Source organism: Harpegnathos saltator, unplaced genomic scaffold (genome assembly GCF_003227715.2).
Source record: "Harpegnathos saltator strain DR-91 unplaced genomic scaffold, Hsal_v8.6 scaffold381, whole genome shotgun sequence".
NCBI lineage: Eukaryota > Metazoa > Arthropoda > Insecta > Hymenoptera > Formicidae > Harpegnathos > Harpegnathos saltator.
In genome coordinates this window covers 874985-893452 of record NW_020230185.1, presented here as the reverse complement: position 1 = coordinate 893452, position 18468 = coordinate 874985, and the positions used below count along the sequence as shown (strand labels likewise).

The 18468-nt window shown below is 47.4% G+C and overlaps 1 protein-coding gene across 2 annotated transcripts in view; it reads left to right on the top strand.

Annotated features, from left to right (window-relative positions):
- Positions 1-10878, top strand: part of LOC105185657 (protein eva-1 homolog C) — a 250895-nt gene extending 240017 nt beyond the window's left edge. Inside the window, exons 7-9 of one of the 2 annotated variants that reach the window (XM_025300725.1) lie at positions 5852-6112; positions 6965-7196; positions 9579-10878. In XM_025300725.1, coding sequence (XP_025156510.1) covers positions 5852-6112; positions 6965-7196; positions 9579-9807 — 722 coding nt within the window. In that variant the 3' untranslated portion in view covers positions 9808-10878. The remainder of the gene's footprint in view (positions 1-5851; positions 6113-6964; positions 7197-9578) is intronic. The other variant, XM_025300726.1, reaches the window with a different exon arrangement.
- Positions 10879-18468: the final 7590 nt, after the last annotated feature.

The window sequence follows — 18468 nt, the reverse complement described above, 5'->3', positions numbered from 1 at the left end:
GTATTTATTGGGCATTATTTCAGTTTATGTAAAATAATATTTCGTTATTATGTAATTTTTATGGATAAAATAACTAAAATGCTTAATTTTTATATATGAAGTCTAAGAACAAAATCATTTGGTCCAGAGAACAAAGCAAAAAATATATTTAATTGAGACAATTAAATATTTTGTTATATAAAACAAGATATTTGGTTGCTATTAAAAAATGCTTCAACTAAACAGTTTTGTTAGAGATACAAAATTTTTTTTCCTAGTGTACAAGATATGTGTAATAAATGGGTTAACGGGTCCTTATAAGGCAATATCAACAGGATTTTATAAGTCAATATTAATAGGGTACATATAAAGAACCATTTTTATTATTGCTTGAGTAAAAATATTCATTCTTTTCGTTTCGAGAAATTTAGACTGTAATTTCTTTATTTCTTTATAACCTTGTTAGTATACAACAAGAATTTTTTATTTTAAAAATACAGCGTATTTTACAATAAAATATAGCATTCTTCACACAAGAAAATTCTGCTACTGTTTTTATAAAAATTTGCTACATTTCAAAACGAAAGCAATACTAGAAAAATCCTTGAAAAAGACTAATGAATATGGCAACTGATAAAACTAATAAAATTTATTTTTAATTGCGGTATAACTAAAATATTTTTAAAAGAACCAGATAAAGCGTACCTATTAAAACAATATTAAATTATGATAATTTTATTACACGCTTCAGATCTTAATTTTCTATAACAAAACTTGATTTTGTATATTTAAAGCATCCTTAAAAAATCTTTCTAAGGCCCACATCAGTTTTCCATGTTAAAGCGTCATTTCGTAAAATCTAAGGCATCTTTAAAAAATTCTTATAAGGCCCTTATCAGCTTTCCTTATCAAAGCCTTATTTATCAAATCTAAGACTCTCCTAATAAATCTTTCTAAGGCCCTTATCAGTTTTCTTATCTCGTAAAATCTAAGGTATCCCTGAAAGATCGATCTCGAGGCATGATGTGGTAATAATGGAGCATCCCTTTTTAGGGAATCCTATTTTCAGCCTTATCGGGGCCTTACGCTTCATGAGGATGGCCCTAACAATTTTTTACTCGGATAAAAATCGATAGATTTCTCTCGAGCCTTTCCTCTCCTCTTACTTTGACCGTTCCGTTCTCACGGCGAATTCGCCCTGCGCGTGCTGACGTTACGGAAAAGATCCGATTCTAATGAAACCTGCCGCGAAAATTCCGCGAGCGAGCGAGCGAGCGAGCGAGCGCGATTTATCTGTAAACAGCGAGAACTCGCGCGACGGGATAGCTGCGAGATTCCACGACGTCGTCGGCTAATTGTAAGCATTCCCAAGTCACTAATTAGAAAACTAGGAACTGCGCGAACGTTATCTCGCTCGGGAGAGATAGCAAGCTTGGCTGGAATAACGCGGCCGGAAGAATTAGAACCATATTGCTTGAATTATGATGTAAATAACTTGAAGCTAAGACATTAGCGCGCCGCGGCCGCGGAGAAACGGAAACTTCCCGATGGGCGCGCTAATTCCGCGCGCTATTTTATATACGCTACATTAATGCGACACATTAATGCGCCCTGTGTGTAATATTCTAATAACGGAGAGCGAAGCGAGAATCCCGCCTCTCGTTCTCCGCCTCGCGGATCTCCGATCTGCGAGCGGCGCAGTCGTCCGTACCGTATCGCGAAATTAGTCACACCTGACGCGTACAAACGACCAAGTGTCGAACAAGTGTCTCGGCGCGTGCCTCTCGGCGCGGCCCGCAAACACGCTGATTCTTTCTTTCGGTTTCATCACGTCAGCGAAACCGCGCCTCGCGAGACCCGCGCCGCGTGTTCGTGCAATTCATCGCCTTGAAACCCGCGGCGGATCAGTCGTTCTTTAGCCAAAGTGTGTGTATCGCGCATGGCTCGGCGGGGAACGCAACGCGGCGCAGCGCGGTGAGTTGAATTGAGGAGAGGAAAAATCCCGCTTTTTTCATTAATTAAAAATCCCCCTCCAACGTCCTCTCTCGAACGTATCCAGCGAGAGAGATTCTCCGGCCTACGTCGGCGTTCGGCATTCGCGGCGTCGTCATGCGTCTGTCGCTGTATTTAAAATTACCGTAAATTTTAGAGTGCTCGGGAAAGGGAGAGAGAGAGAGAGAGAGAGAGAGAGAGAGAGAGAGAGGGAAAGAGGAAGAATAGGTGTGCGTGTTTCTTTCCAAAAATTCTGTACATCTCAAAGTTATCAGGGCATTGTAAGTAGATCGAGTATTCACATAGCTCGTCTACGCACGATTCTTGTCCGGGATATTCCGTCAATACCCGACAACAAAGAGACGCGGAGGCTACTTGTCTGTATATTTTATTCCGCCGCCGCATTTCCATTTCCCATTGACATTCAGAGAGGAGGGACCGTGCGGTTCTTTCCTGAAAAATAACCCGCGCGAAAAGTAAGTCAGCATGCGGAAGGCCGTGGAGCGCTCCACGGCTACAATGTGCCATTTAAGTTCCACGATCCGTAGAGAGATACGGGGCGGACGAAAAACTCGTCGCGAGTTCTCGGAGATTTTTTCTCTTTGCGCGCCTCTCTTTCTCTCCCTCTCCCCCTCCCCTCCCCTCCCCCCCTCTCTCTCTCTCTCTCTCTCTCTTTCTCTCTGTCTCTTTTTCTCCGATTCGGTTCGTTTAGCGCGGGAGAATCACGAATGTGTTAACGACGATCGAGTGACCGATTTGGTTCCCCGAATCGCAATCCCGACGAAAATCGACGAGACGCCGAGAACGCTGTAGAAACGTGTCAAGCAGTTTCCGCGATTATTGATCGCGCAACGTATACTCATTAAAGCTCGAAAGAAATGCTGCTTTTGCTCAACGCCAGAACCGCCGACAGTCAACAATCCATTTGAACCGGAGCGGAGACGAAGTGACGAGTCGGAATCGGGGGAAAAAATATGCAATGCGATAGAAAGAAATGTTCATTTATTTCTGTTTAATTAAAAATTCAATTAGAGATGTAAAATGCACGGTTACGAGTCTGAGTAGTTTTTATGAGAAATTACCGAGCGGTCGTTTTGGCCGCTTGGGCGGTTTTAATGTTAATTATCGATGCGCAGACTACGCATCGAGGGCACCGCGCGGTAAAATATACCCGGCGACGCCGTTGATTGGTTAATAAATGTGTTTCGATCGAGGCGGGATTCAGGAGACCTCCCCCATTTTGTAATACGCTGTACAGCCGCGAAATGCCTCGCGATAAGGATAACTCGTGTTGCCGAAGATGCCATAAACAGATAATCCTCGCGCGACAAATCCGCGTTAATTGCTCAGGCGTGCGAAATTCCGCTCGCGAATCGCGCGTGCGCGCGCGCGATGTTTGCTTGATTTCGTCGTGTTTTATCTACATCTCGTGTATCACTCTCAGCGCGGCCATATGCTCTCTGTCATCATGAGGCCCCCCCCGCTAACCTGCCATTTGTGTAACCGCATAAATAAATACTGCGGAAAAATAACGTCGCATTTTGGTGGTTGGTTGGACGCCAATTTACATTGTAAATAACGCACAGTGACTAATCATCGTCGTTTCCCGACGCCGATATTTCCCTCCTCAGACAGACCTCACCGACCTCCCGCAGACCTCTTCGCATACGTGGACTAGGAAAATGTATTGTTGCGTGAATCAAAATTTTGTTGTAACAACAAAATAATTTGGTTAAAATATGCCCAACAAAACTGTTTAGTTCCTGTAAATAAATATCATGTTTGATTACGGTTTCTTCGTATAACATAATATTTTTCTTATAGCAACCAAAAAGCTTCAACTATATGAATTTTGTTAAAAATACTATAATTTTTTCTTAATATATAAAATCTAAACTTTAGTGCACAGAAAGTAGAAAATGGTATCCATTGGGCATTATTTTAGTTTATGTAAAATAACATATCGTTATTATGTAATTTTTATGGATAAAATAACTAAAATGCTTAATTTTTATACATGAAGTCTAAGAACATTTGGTCCAGAGAACAAAGCAGAAAAATATATTTAGTTGAGACAACTAAATATTTTATATATATAAAACAAGATATTTGGTTGCTATTAAAAAATGCTTCAACTAAACAGTTTTGTTAGAGATACTAAACTTTTTTTCCTAGTGTGTGTGATGTACAATCGCCTAATTAAGTGTTCAAAAGAAACGAGAGGTGTCGCGTGTAAAATTCTCGCGCTCGAGACGTTCGTCGCACACGCAATGTTCTATTGGGTTGTTCAAAAAGTCATTGCGTTTATTTCCGATAGATTTAGTTGTATATTTAATATATTGAACGCATCTATAAATTCATGAAGCCATGCGCGTTTGACAGCTGACGCTTGTAACTCCCATGAAGGAAAAAAGTGCGCGAATCGATCAACAATTATTCTTCCTGTAACGTTCTGGAAATGAAGAGTCGACACACGAGCAAGTTTTTCGCCAAGTTTCACTTTATTAATTCCGAAAGGGAAAGAACGCTATGTAGACTTGCGAAAAGTTGCGTAAAGTTTGACAAAGCCCTAAAAGAACGCCAGCGTCAACATCGGTTTGCTCGTTTCCGTTTTGGTGACTACAGCGTGAAAGATGCACCAGGTCGGCCATCGGAGGTTGATGATGATAAAACAAAGGCATTAGTTGAAGCTAATCGACGTTCTACCGTTCGTGAGCTCGCTGAAGCACTAAGAATATCTATTGGAAGCGTTTACCTTCATTTGCAACAACTTGATTACGTCAGTAAGCTCGATGTTTGGGTCCCGCATGAACTGAAGGAAGTTCACCTCATAAGACATCTGCGATCAACTTCTGACACGTGAAGAATCCGATCCATTTCTGAAACGCATGATTACTGGCGATGAAAAATGGATTGTCTGCAACAATGTGAAGCGAAAGCGATCGTGGAGCAAACGCGATAAGCCGGCCCGAAGCAGACATCCATTAGAGAAAGGTGATGCACTCAATCTGGCGGGATTGGAAAAGTGTGGTGTTTTCCGAGCTCTTACCAAGAAATATTACGATCAATTCGGACGTGTACTGTCAACAGCTCGACAAATTGTACGAAGCAATGGCAGAAAAGCGGCCAGAATTGATAAATCGCATAGGAGTAGTCTTCCATCGTGACAACACTCGATCACACACAAGTTTGATAACTCGCGACAAATTGTCGGAGCTTGATTGGGATGTGTTGCCTCATCCACCGCATCAGACTACCATTTCTTTCGGTCCTTGCAAAACTCCTTGAGTGGAAAAAACGTTCGCTTCAGATGACTCCATCGAAAGGCACTTGGTTCAGTTCTCCGCTAATACAGATAGGAAGTTTTCCGAGAATGAGATCATGAAGCTTACCGAAAGATGGCTACAGAAAGTCGCCGAACAAAAAGGGCAATATATCGTCGACTAACGTTCATTCTTTGTGTAAAATAAACGATCTGGCAAATCACGGGAAAAAACGCAATGACTTCTTCTGGACAAGCCAATATTCTCCACTCGCGAGACCTTTCGACACCGGTCGGCGCTGCCAGAAATGCGGCATAACTTCGCACAGATTATGCGCAGCCGTCTTTCGCAGCGCGCGGCGCTTTCGCTCTCGACGAACGGGCGTCGGAATTGTCGCGATCCCGCCGTTGGACCTTTTCCGTCAGTCGATGCCGCGCGCGCAGAAAAAATCCGCGAAATTCTCGCGCGCGGCACCGCGACGATTGAACTCGCCGACATTCCGCACGCCTCTTTCAACGCCCGCTCGGACGCGAGTCTTTCGCGATTGCGAACGCCCCCAACCCCGCCCCCATCATCCCCCTTGCGTGCCTCTGAAGTCGTTTTTCTCGCGTGCACAGTGGACGCGCGGTTGAACATGTTAAAGTCGCTCGGTATCGGAGCGAAAGATTTAGCCTTACCGCCTTTACCGCCCACGGTTATCCAGGGGATCGCAATGGCGAGCGACAACGGGGTTGGTAACGCTGCATCTACGGGCTCCGCCGCATCGGGAAATTGCACCACCGTCGTCTATGCGTTTCCCAAGGAGGAGGAGCAGCAGGAGGGTCGCTTAGTGGTGGGATACCTGAATGAGTGGATCAATGCCTATTCCTTCATAACGAGTAAGTATTACCAGCGGACTCCGGTCCGGTCTTGCTTTCAGCCGGTAAACCGACCACTGCGACGCGCCGCGTCGCCGCTATCGATCCCCCGACGCCTCTTGCCAGGCTTGGATACGACAGGTAGTTCGTCCCGCGGAAGAGGGTTGCCGAAAGAGGGGCGTTGCGTCTCCTCGTGCCTGCCTGACCGCCCTGCGGTATACGCACGTCGAGGAAGAGACGGCGAGAGAGAGAGAGAGAGAGAGAGAGAGAGAGCTTAGTGTGTCGATTAATTTCGTATGATTCGCTTCTCGACGATGGAAAAGAAAAAAAAAAAGAAACGTGATCGTCGTGCTTTGAGGATCGCCGGTGGCGTAAAAGGTACACAGTAATCCGCGCGCAGTGCTTGCAGGATATCGAGAAAATCGGACGAATGGAAATTGATGGACTCGTGTTGCAGCTCGGGATTGCCATGGGAACGATACGCGCGGGACAACAAAAGATTGCCGGATTAGCTAATTTCATCATTGAATGTTTGGTGTTGCATTGTTCCTCCGCTAGATACATAATTAGCCTGGCATGTTGGTTGATTTATTCTTCTGATTTCCGGCTCCGTGCCTCGCACGAGTATTAGTTTGCGCTTATCTACATGTGTGTGTATGCATAGGCAATGTACACTTACCGTTGGACAAAGAGCAGACTATCGCGACTAGAAGCAGGGGGAGAGAGAGAGAGAGAGAGAGAGAGAGAGAGAGAGGGAGGGAGGGAGAGAGAGAATAGTCAGGGAATCGATAATTGTGTGTATCCTCTCGTCGAGAGAGCCCGCCGGGAGGCAGGACGATTTGAAAACGCACGTTTGACCGTGATTTTGTGCAGAGAACCAAGAGAAATTCTACCTCTACATCATCCTGTCGGTCACCGGCGGTATCCTGGTCTTCCTGGCGTTGGTGATCGGCCGCCTGTTAGTCAGCCGTCGCCGCGCCAAGAGGGACGCCAAGTTCCACGCGAACAACGAGGCCCTGCCGAACGGCTTCACCGACGATATCTCCGAGATCGATGCCGACATCGATCTCACGACAGCAGTACCGGTGCCGATGCAGGACGCAAGGTAACTATCTCGCGCGAAGGCTATCTTCTCGCGAGCTGCTCCTCGCGAGCGGAAAGGAGAGGAATCAATCGCCGTTGGAATGGTTAATGGGAGGGTAGCCCCAGAAGTACCTGACCTGACAAAGAAAACACAAAAGATTTGGGAAAAAATATCTTTATTCCTCTTCATAGTCTCCTTTTAGCTCAATACACATTTCCCAGCAATGTTCAATAGCTTCGATACCCTGTTTATAGTGGGAATCGTCGAGCTCCTCAAAATAGCGATCAAGCCACCTTGGTCCATTGTTTTGACTGTTCCTTCGTCTCAGGTGTGAAGTGATGGACCTATGTTTCATCCATGGTTATGAATCGGCTTTATTGCTGCGAAACTTCGCCAAACACTGAAGATTGAAGCATCCTCACGACGCTGTTTTTGTTCCAATCGTGGCACCCATCTTTCAAATTTTCAGTCAATATGCGATACATCGCATATAAAAATTTGAAAGAAAAAGTGCTGTACACAGCACTTTTTGAAATGCCTACCATGTCTGCTAACTCGCGCATTTTCAGTCGACGGTCATCCAATACCATTTTGTGGATTTTCTTCACCATTTCTGGCGTGGTCACTTCATTTGGTCGACCACTGCGATGTTCATCTTAGCAGCTCGTACGGCCTCGTTTAAACTCTGCCACCCAATATTTTACTGTTCTAAACAAAGGAGCAGACTCCCCCAGAGTAGAATCTAGCTCCGCTTTGATATTGGTTGGACTGAGGCCTTTCAAATGAAAGTATTGTATCACATAACGATGACCAATTTTTTCCACGTTTACAAATTCACTGAGAGCGCTCACTATTGTTGGCTGCCAAAGAAATACTAAACAACGTAGCGTCGTCAAACTTCAAACTTAAGCTTTATAAGGTTGGTACTTGCTATCATAGTCATTCTTCTCAAACAACAACCGCTATCTATAGGTCAGGTCAGATACTTCTGGAACTACCCTCGTAATCCCGCTTCGGAGTGGTGGTCTCTCCGTCGCGCCTGTACACTAGGAAAAAAAATTCAGTATCTCTAACAAAACTGTTTAGTTGAGGCATTTTTTTAATAGCAACCAAATATCTTGTTTTATATAACAAAATATTTAGTTGTCTCAACTAAATATATTTTTCTGCTTTGTTCTCTGGACCAAATGATTTTGTACTTAGACTTCATATATAAAAATTAAACATCTTAGTTATTTTATCCATAAAAATTGCATAATAACGAAATATTATTTTACATAAACTAAAATAATGTCCAATGGATAGTATTTTCTACTTTCTGTGCACTGAAATTTAGATTTTATATATTAAGAAAAAATTATAATATTTTTAACAAAATTCATATAGTTAAAGCTTTTTGGTTGCTATAACAAAAGTATTACGAAGAACCAATTATACGAAGAAACCATAATCAAACAAGATATTTGTTTACAGGAACTAAACAGTTTTGCATACAGTTTGCAACAGTTGGGCATATTTTAACCAAATTATTTTGTTGTTACAACAAAATTTTGGTTCACGCAACAACACATTTTTCCTAGTGTAGAGATCTGTAAAGATCTGAGAGAATTTTTTCAAGATTCAGCTTCCGATGTTTCGGTAACTGTTTGTCGGAAGAGAAAATGGAACTAGACTTTTTTCCTCTATTTGGGCTCAAAAATATATACTGTTACAGTAATGCCCTAACTTTTGTTAACTTGATAAATTTCCAGAGGTCAATAAGTCAACAAAAGTTAAGATACTATTGCAACAATATATTCTTGAGACCAAATAGAATAAAAAAGTCTCGTACCACTTTTTCTTCCGACGGATAATTACCGAGATATCGTAAGCTAAAAAAAATTGAAAAGATTATCAAGTTACCTTAAATATCTAAAAGAAATATTAGACGAATAAAAAAATGTTTCAGACAAAAGTTGTCCAAATTTATCGACAGAAGAAGATGACATAATAAAAATTGGGGATTTCCCTTTAAGAAAAGCAATGATCAGTAAACATCTCGGAAGTGGCGCCATCTGTAAACAAAATGATATAGTTGTTTTATGTCCCCCTTGAAGCCATACAACTTTTGTCTGAAACATCTCTTTCGAAAGTGCCTAGTTTCCGAGATATTTCGCCGTCCCGGTTCTTTTTATATACACCCTGTATGTACAAATATCCGCTGCGCTCGACAAGGAATGTCCAGCTTTCCTCTTGATATCACTACAACCTAAAAATCTCACGTGCATATTGAACCTGTCTCGATAATGAAAGTGACAGGAGGACTAACGAGTCGTCACGGGTTGCAGCGATTCCTCCTGGAAGTCCTCGCGGAATCGCCTCTGTCGAGGCTGCTTACCGATTACAAATCTCCTTGTTTCACAGCAGATTGCCCGAGACCCAACTGGCGGAGAGGCTCCACGGCGAGCGCTACTACGTCGACACGAGGATACCTCTGTCCCCGACCACGATCCACGCCACCCCGGTGCACCACTCGGCCAACACGGGGGTGCGCGACCTCGGCAACCACATGGTCGCCACGGACAATCTTCACACGATCCTCCGCACGGAGAATCCTCGAAGCCTCAACAACAAAAGCTACTACTACGGCTGACAGGAGGAAGGGGTTGTCCCGCGCGAGGGACGACCCCCGTCCTTGAGCCCAGTGCCGGAAGTGAGCACGCGGAAGTATTGCTTCTAATCGGCGGGACAGGACGCGCGTACGTCATAGGAGTTCGGGGAAGGGTGAGGAGGGGAGGGGGGGAGCGGCAGACGGAGGCGCGTACTCGCCGAGCACCAAGCCGCTGTAAATTACGTTGAATCGGCCGAGCGGAGTTGTCGCACCCGGCGCCAAATTGTGCACAATCTCACAAACTTGTCGGACCGACGCGGACCCAGCGCGCGCTGTGCTGCCTCATCTGCTGACGTTCGTCGAAAGAACCGAGCGCACTCACGAGCGCGGGCTCGTGCATCCCCGGAAGTGTGTTGTCCGTTACGCGGAGATCCGCGGGGATCCCCCGTTGTCAGCAGGAGGTGCCTCGAGGAGGACGAAGAAGAGGGACAAATGAACGACTCTCTCACACACAACACACACACACACACACACACACACACACATGCATACAGGGTCATGATACGAACGATGGCGGCGTCGCCTCGTCGCGATCGCGCCGCGCGTCACCCGAGGAGGATCGAGCTGTGAACGTGCATGACGAAGCTCGAGCGAGCCGAGTGCTTTGTTTGAGCAGGACTGAAAGTAGCTTTAAGAACGAGCGTTTGTGCGAAACTACGTGCGTTCGAGCGCGTTCCGTAGCGATTTAATGGAAGGGACTAGCCGCATTATGCGATCCGGCGCGCGACAGGCTCCTTCCGCGATCGGTGGTGCCTCGCAGAGAGGCGTCTTCCAGATGCGGATGAAGCCGGAGTCGATCGAGCATCTAGGAGCGAGAGAGGGGGGAGAGAGGAAGAAGCAGCAGCGTGTATCGCTTCCTTTCACTCGGCGAGGCTGTAAAATCGGCGGATTAGGGTTCTGTTGGCTCACAGATTAAGCACATATCCCGAGGAACCTGTGTTATCGACCCCGCGTATAATGCCTGTCGGCTGAGCGCGAATTCACTCAGCTTGTATACCTCGCAGTACGCTCGACTGTATATATCCTCGGCGAGAGAGAGAGAGAGAGAGAGAGGGAGAGAGAGAGAGAGGGAGGGAGAGAGAGAGAGAGAGAGAGAGAGAGAGAGAGAGAGAGAGAGAGAGAGAGAGAGAGAGAGAGAGAGAGAGAGAGAGAGAGAGAGAGAGAGAGAGAGAGTTCACCGAGCGAAGCGGCTGCCCTCCGGTGGGGTGAGAATCGATCGCGTTTCGCCGGTAACGCGTCCCTGCCGACAGACTTGTAGGGCACTTTATCTCAACGGCAGATTCCTGTGTTTCCAAGTTGTACCATCCGTCAGCCGTCGGGGGAGAGGCCTCACCGGGTCAAGAGTTCACCTCCCGAGGACATGAGTGATGCGCAGGGAGCAGTCGATCTACTCTCGCGAGTAATATATCTCGCACGGGATTCTCCTTTTCCGCCAGTTCCCGGCCGGAAATTCAGCTGACCAATCTTCTCGAAGCTTGTTGTTGCGTAACGCGACCGTATTAGAATTGTATCAACCGACGTTCCTTCGACACTGATCGCCGCCCGCGCACCGACCGACCGACCGACCGACCGCGACGTCGGCCGGCACGGGCCGGAGGAAAAATCTCTCAACGAACTTACAGCGGTTTTGTATATCGAAGCTACGCTGCCACAGTCGCGAGACGATTTTTATAGAAATTGACATGTATGTATATCACTGCTGTAAATAGGAACGTGTAATTTAATATACGGATAAATAAGCGGGAGATTGTGAGAGTGAAAAAGAGAGATTGCGCGCGCGCGCGCGCGCGTGTGTGTGTTTGTGTATGTGTGTGTATGTATGTGTGTGCGTGTGTGCGTGTGAGCGCACATACATTTGGCAAAAATGCGCATGATGAAAAGACTCGATCGAAAGTGTGTCGGGGATCGCAGAGAGCTGAGGGTCGCCCTTCGTGCCATACAATCGATTTTGCAAACGTGCGGAAAAGCGAGAGAGCGCGCGCCTGTCGGGGACTGGCGGAGGCTCTCCCTCGTGGACGATCGCAAGGATTAGTACGTAATAATCAGCGCTCGGATTTTCCTTCCAAGGCATCGGACGAGTGCGGGTTACGGAGCGGTGATGCGCGGCGATCCTGTTCTCGCCGTGCGTTCTCCTTCTCAGCCAGTCATTGATCGCGGCGCTTGTACAGGATTGACCAGTGGTAGCGCTAGGACGTCGTCCGGTGAGGTCGGAACGTCACGAAGAAGCCGACAAACACTCGCATTTCCGAGTGGTTGGAAGTGCACGTTTCAGAGGGGAGAAGCTGATGCGTTTCTTTGAAGAGAGAACGAAGCTTTAAATATTAATATTTTGGCGTATGTCTTACTTCATGTTTGTTGTATATATTTTCTATTCGGTACGTTGATATACTTCACACGTCTTCGAGATGTTCTGACGCTGCTCTCAGCTTCTCCTCGGCGATAGAAAACGAATCGGGATCTCGTTTAACGCGAGAGGATCGCGCGTCACCGTGCTCCTGCGCCCGTGGCGTATCCTTCGTAACGCGAGAGCCATCGATGTAATTTCGCTCAACTGCCCGTAGTGTACAAGAAATCCGAGCATTAGCAAGCCCCGTTCTCGTTGTTTGTTTGTACGTCGTTCGGTAAGTCGTAATCTCTCCCCGAACTCGCGGTGTCGTTATGACGGATCGATCTCGCGCGCGGCGTATCCGGCGGCGACGCGGAGTCGCATTTTCGACACATCAGCGCGGTCGTTAACGTAATGACGTCCCCGGGCCGGGCTGTTATCTTTAAGAGTTAAGTCATCAGTTAGGTAGTGCCACAGCGAGGTCCTTCGAACGAATGTCATCAGCGTGCCGTAGTGCTCGGTCTCACGTGAGACCGCGATCCTCGTCAGGGATGCACGTGTCGTTCTCGCGGATTGATCTCTCGTGACTGCCGAGACGAAGGAAAAGTAAACAAGCTAGAAGGAGGAGGAAGAGGAGGAAGAGGAAGACGCGCGAACGCGACCACACCCTCGTGCGAAAGGACACACGCGCGTTAGAAGTATTTTTTAATGAGCATTCCTTTCTTGTACACACCCCACGCGTCCATACCTGTGTAGATTTTCGCACGAGCGCCGGCGATACTTTTGATACACACTATCGTATTTCACGCCCGCCATCTGCGGAACGAAAATTAGAGCTCCTCGCGAAGAGGAAGATCCGTCGGATCGATCGACGCACGCACGCATCTCTCTCTCTCTCTCTCTCTCTCTCTCTCTCTCTCTCTCTCTCTCTCTCTCTCTCTCTCTCTCTCTCTCTCTCTCTCTCTCTGTCTTCACCCTCCGACGTGTGCATTTCTCGTCGGCGGAACCTCCCCATCTCGTCCTCTTCATCTGTCCGAAGTCATTCCCAACATCCCAACATCCTCTCATCGCGAATGAACAAAACTCGAGCGGCTCGTCGGTTCTCCCGCAGGGCGATCGCCGATCGTCGGGACGAATTATTCCATCTGACGGGACGGAAATTTCACGACCGGCGTAACTATTTTTGTTTTTTTATCCGTACGTTCGAACTGCCTTGATTATCGGTAATTTCGTGATTACTCGAAGCGGAAAGAGAGAGGACTCGTCCCAGCTTCGAGGGAACTTCTGTTTTCGCCCCAATAATGCGCGTTGAAAAGCTACATTTCCTTCGATCAGCACACACACACACACACACATACCTACACTCACACACCGCGGAGAAATAACGCTGAAATAAAGGCCGCTCTCGAAATCGGTGATATCGCGAGAGCAGCATCGATCGCAGCGTAACTCAATTTCCGCGATTCCGCGACTCGAATCGTCGCAGCGTAACCGAACGTGTAATCGACTACCGACGGAAAATATAATTCCCGCGGGCTATCGCATCTCTCGCGACGAGATCCGAAAACTTGGGAACGAGCTCACCCCCTCCACCCCTCTCTCTCTCTCTCTCTCTCTCTCTCTCTCTCTCTCTCTCTCTCTCTCTCTCTCTCTCTCTCTCTCTCTCTCTCTCTCTCTCTCTCTCTATGCCTCTCGCGGTCGAGATGCTATTATGCAAGCTCTCGCGGACTCACGGGCGCGCTGCACACGCGCGCTTTTTTTAATTGGTCCGCATTAATTAACGTGCGCTTATGTACCGCAAGCTGTAGAGGCGCCGCCAGCCGGAAGAAAATCCCCTCGTCAGGGAGAATGCTTCTTCTTTGTTATTATTCTCCCACCTCTCACAATGGTCGCCCCTCGCGAGTTCCCCCCGGCCCCCGGCCCGGTCCCTCTTTTGTGAGGAAACCACCGCGGGATTTCAGCGCGACCGGCGGCGACGTATTTATGCAAATCGTGTCGTGTAGCGTTTTATGTATCTCGAGAGTCCGGGGGGGGAGGGGGGGAGGGCTGCCGGGGAGACTCTCGTCGGCGAGCACTCGCTACTTTCGCTTTCCCTCGACATGTAGCCTTTATTACCGCAACCCCCCCCCCTCCCCTCGCCCCCGCTCGTCTCGCCCCGCGTCGTCTTTCTATTTTCGTCGGCCTTTTTATTTTTACATTCCGCGAGAGAGATGCGCCAATAATAACTCCAGCCTTCCGCCCGAGGTACCGCGATAATGGATATCGTCTCCCGAAATACACACGCACCCTCCACACACACACACACACACACACACACACATACACACACACACGCATACATACATACATACCGTCGTGTGTCGTCGATAAAATATCGCGCGTATCTCACAGGCAATCGCGCCGAGACGTTGTTCCCAACGGCGTCGGGCGTCGATCGATGTCGGGCCCTCGACAACTCGGCGTACTTCGTACGCGTCGCGTGCGTTAATTCCGACGGAAGGCCTATTGCGCGCTCGATACTCGTGCGTAATCGCGAGCTCTCATCGCGTGCCGTTGAAAATCCAGAGAACAAGAAAGAAAGAAAGGAAAATCTCTCCCGCGAGCGCGGCGAGAGCGCGAAGGGTAGGAGGGAGGGAGAGAGGGAGGGAGGGAGGTAGGGAAGGTAGCCTTCGGTTAACGGCTGTTCGCTTGTCCGTCGCGACGAAGTGATGCAAATCGCACGCGCCGCAATCTTCGCTGTCTAACATGCAAATTAGCCCTATATAAATATAGAAGTCGTAAGAAGGGCCGCTTACGCGGCCCTTAACGCGCTCGCCTCTCGCTCTTCCATTTTCCGAGCTGCCGCGCGCGCGAGTTTCTCTCCCGGCTGCTCGCCGCGCCGCGCCGCCGAGGGTGAATTCTTCAGCCGCGGACTCGCGCCGCAACGCGAGCGTGAGGAGAGCCCGCGCTGTGTTTTGTTAACCGCCGAGTCGAGTCTCGGCGATCGGCCGGGAATCGCGAGCGTTCCTCTCCGGTATTTCGACTCATCGGCCCGGAAGCGCGCCGCGTGCTGAAATATGCGCAGCGCTCTGCGTAACGGCTCATTAATGACGAAATATTAATCGGGAGCGGCGGCTCCCTCTCCGCGCGCGCGAGCGCGCGATAACAAATGTTTACCGTAACCGCCCACAATTAACGTTTATTCCGCGCCGCCGCTTCGCGTTATTATCCCGCGCACATTACGTCCATTAACGACGACGTGAACGTTTACCGGCTGTCATTCTGTGAATTTGCCGCTCATCGCGCGCTCGCGGGATCCCCGAAACGGACGAACGTGAAATTATGAGATTATCGGCGCGGCGAGAGAGAGAGAGAGAGAGAGAGAGAGAGAGAGAGAAAGAGAGGAGCGTGCGTTGTTTGCGTTTCGGCAAGGGGAAGTTTACGGTGCTTCGAGGCTCACCTGTTTCGTCCGCGCGGACACTTGCGGCAAATTGATAAATTATCGCGAGATCGACCAGTGGCAGATCCTTTGAAGGAAGAACGCTACTTCAGTTGCTGCGGAGCCGAAGAAGCGATGCAGCGGAGGCCCGAAGTGTGTACAGCGAAACTTGCGCTCATTGTTAATTAAACCCTCCTCGTGGGACCGTGGTTCCGTTATCGGATATCGCAGCAGCGTCGACGCATAAATAAAGTCGTTCCAATTGGCCTGTCTGTCTGAAGCGCTCGGGCGCAATCTCGTCCCGTTCGTCCTCCGCGCGGACGGCGGATCCTGACACGGACGAAATGCGGCGATGGCGGCGGCGGCGGCGGCGGCAGCGGCGACGACGACGCGTGTCGTTTGCAATCCCGCAAGATTTCGTCGTGCGCTCCGTGCGCGACCGCGCCCCTTCATCTCGGCTATTAATTAGTCTGTTCTCGTTGAAGCTACTTATTCGGAGTGCCTGATATTAACTGACGCGGAGCGCCCGCGACGTACGTACGCGCAAGTTCGCGTCGCCGCGAATTTACGCGCCGTGCGTTGCCCTCCGCGCACGCAAGCTGCATCATCTCCTGCGTCGATCTAATCCTGCGACTGCATCTAATACGAGCTGCAACGTCGTCCGACGTTCTGAGCTCTTCAAGGGACCCGGCGACTTCGCGCGCGTTCTTGCAGCTTGCACTCGCGTGGAGAAGAGCATTGAGCGACGAAAGTGGCGCGTTTACGTGCAGCGCCGTCGCTTCGCGTTAAATAATATAATGTTTCGTATGTAAGGCGAAGTGTGTGTAACGTGTGTCTGAGAGAGAGAGAGAGAGAGAGAGAGGGAGGGGGGGCAGGAGCGAGAGAAAGAGAGAACGTGAGAGTGCGTACCGTAACTAAGACGTTTTTATTGTAAGTACAATCCGTAAGCACACCTGTAAATATCGCTGTACTATAAATAATCCGTGTATAATCCGTCGGTTCGACTTCTTTTCCGACCGCGAATCGCACGTTTTTTCGTACGGCGACTTTCATGAAAATTGTTACTACGCGACAGCAGCACAAGTACATTGTGAGATGCACACATGCGTGTGCCTGCGTGCGTGCGTGCGTGCGTGCGTACGTGTGTGTGCGTATGTGTGTATGCGTGTGAGCGTGACTTCATATTTTTGTTACGAACCGCAGGCGATTCCGCACGCGTCCCGAACCGCGGATGAATCGTCCTCACGTGGTGGATGATGGAAGCTCGGGCCACGCCGTCGTGTCTGTTAACATTCGGAGCGGACTCCGCTTTCTCGAAGCGTAAGAGATTAATGTTTTCAATTTGTGTAACCATCCCTCGAATGATTTACAATTATAATAAATAACTTACGGAAAACGCAATCCCCCGGCGCGCTCGTTAATCCGACACGTGGCCGTTTGTTTCCGGATGGAATAGTTTGCAGATAATCAACCGGGGCCTTGGACCTCGACGCAGAGAAGCGGGACACGCGAGAGGGCGTGATAAAAGTGGGACTTGGGAGAACAAATTCCATCGGCTGATCTTTATTACGTACTTGCATCGTTACTTTGCGGTTTTATCTGACGTGAACTAATCTTTTTGCGTTGCGTTGTAGGTGGAAGGGAGAAGGCAAAATAATTTCGAGTCCGATGCGCGCAATATCGGCTAACAATAAACAGCAGTTTCTTTTCGGCTCGCAGAAGGGAACATCACCCGAAAAAAGTATTCTATTTTTTAAGTGATTTTTCCCACAGTCTCATATTCTGAGCGAAGCCTTTTACAGAAAGAGGACTCCTCTTTCGATAAAGCGATTAAAGCGAAGCATTCATCTAAAATTTATTAGATATTATTCTAATCGTTTTCCCCTTATTTCAAGAGGATTTCCTCTTATATCAATTAATTTTTTTCTTATATGAAGAGGAATATGTTGACTCGAATTTCGGCTTCTTTTTTTCTTCTTTTGTTCAGTCATGCTCCACCTCCAGACACGAACGAAAAAATATCTGCTCATGGGTCAGAATATTTGGAATGCTTTTTAAAAAAAGTATGTTTAAAAAAATTTTAGAAAGGTATGTGTTGCTGTAACATATAACGGAGATAATTTACCCATGTTTGGTCAAATGCAGTTTATAATCTATTGCAAGAAGTTGAATAATATGTTCTTTCCTTTGACCATGTTTCGTACAATTGGTTATGATGAGCATCTTTGTAGCTATGAAGTCCATAACAAAACTGATTGGAAATTTATTTGTTACGATGATCTTATTTCATTCGTGCCTACTTATTATAGCGCTGAAGCCAGAAGTGCATCTACATATATAATTTATTACTTTTCGCTACACATTATAAGAATTCTTTTCAAATTGACTAATATAATCAGTAAGAATAAAGTACAGTAAGAATAAATAATAATTTTCTTAAAAAAAGATTAAATAATCTGTATAAGAGGAAATTTATATTAAAATCAGTAAGACTTGCATTATACATATAACATACAATCCCTCTAACTTTAAGGATAATGTGTTTATAATATTTTCCTCTTAATCTTAAAGGAACCCTCTTGAGGCCATATATAAGAATAAAATCCTCTCAAATTCAGATAATTCTGCTTGTTTTGAAATTATTATTTTTTTTGTGATATCTTTTCCATTTTTTCTTTTTTCTTTCTTCCAACGAGATCGCGTACCAGCGAAATTAGCGTACGTAATGAAAGCCTGGTATTTGTGGCAGTTTAGCAAAGCTCCTGGTACAAGCGAGCGCTCGCCGCGGCGGAATGAACACGTCTAAATAAGCAACGTGTGTACACCCATTATCGACTAAGGATTTAATACGTTTAATTACAGACGATACGGCTGCGCGACGTATCGTGCGCCGGCTCTT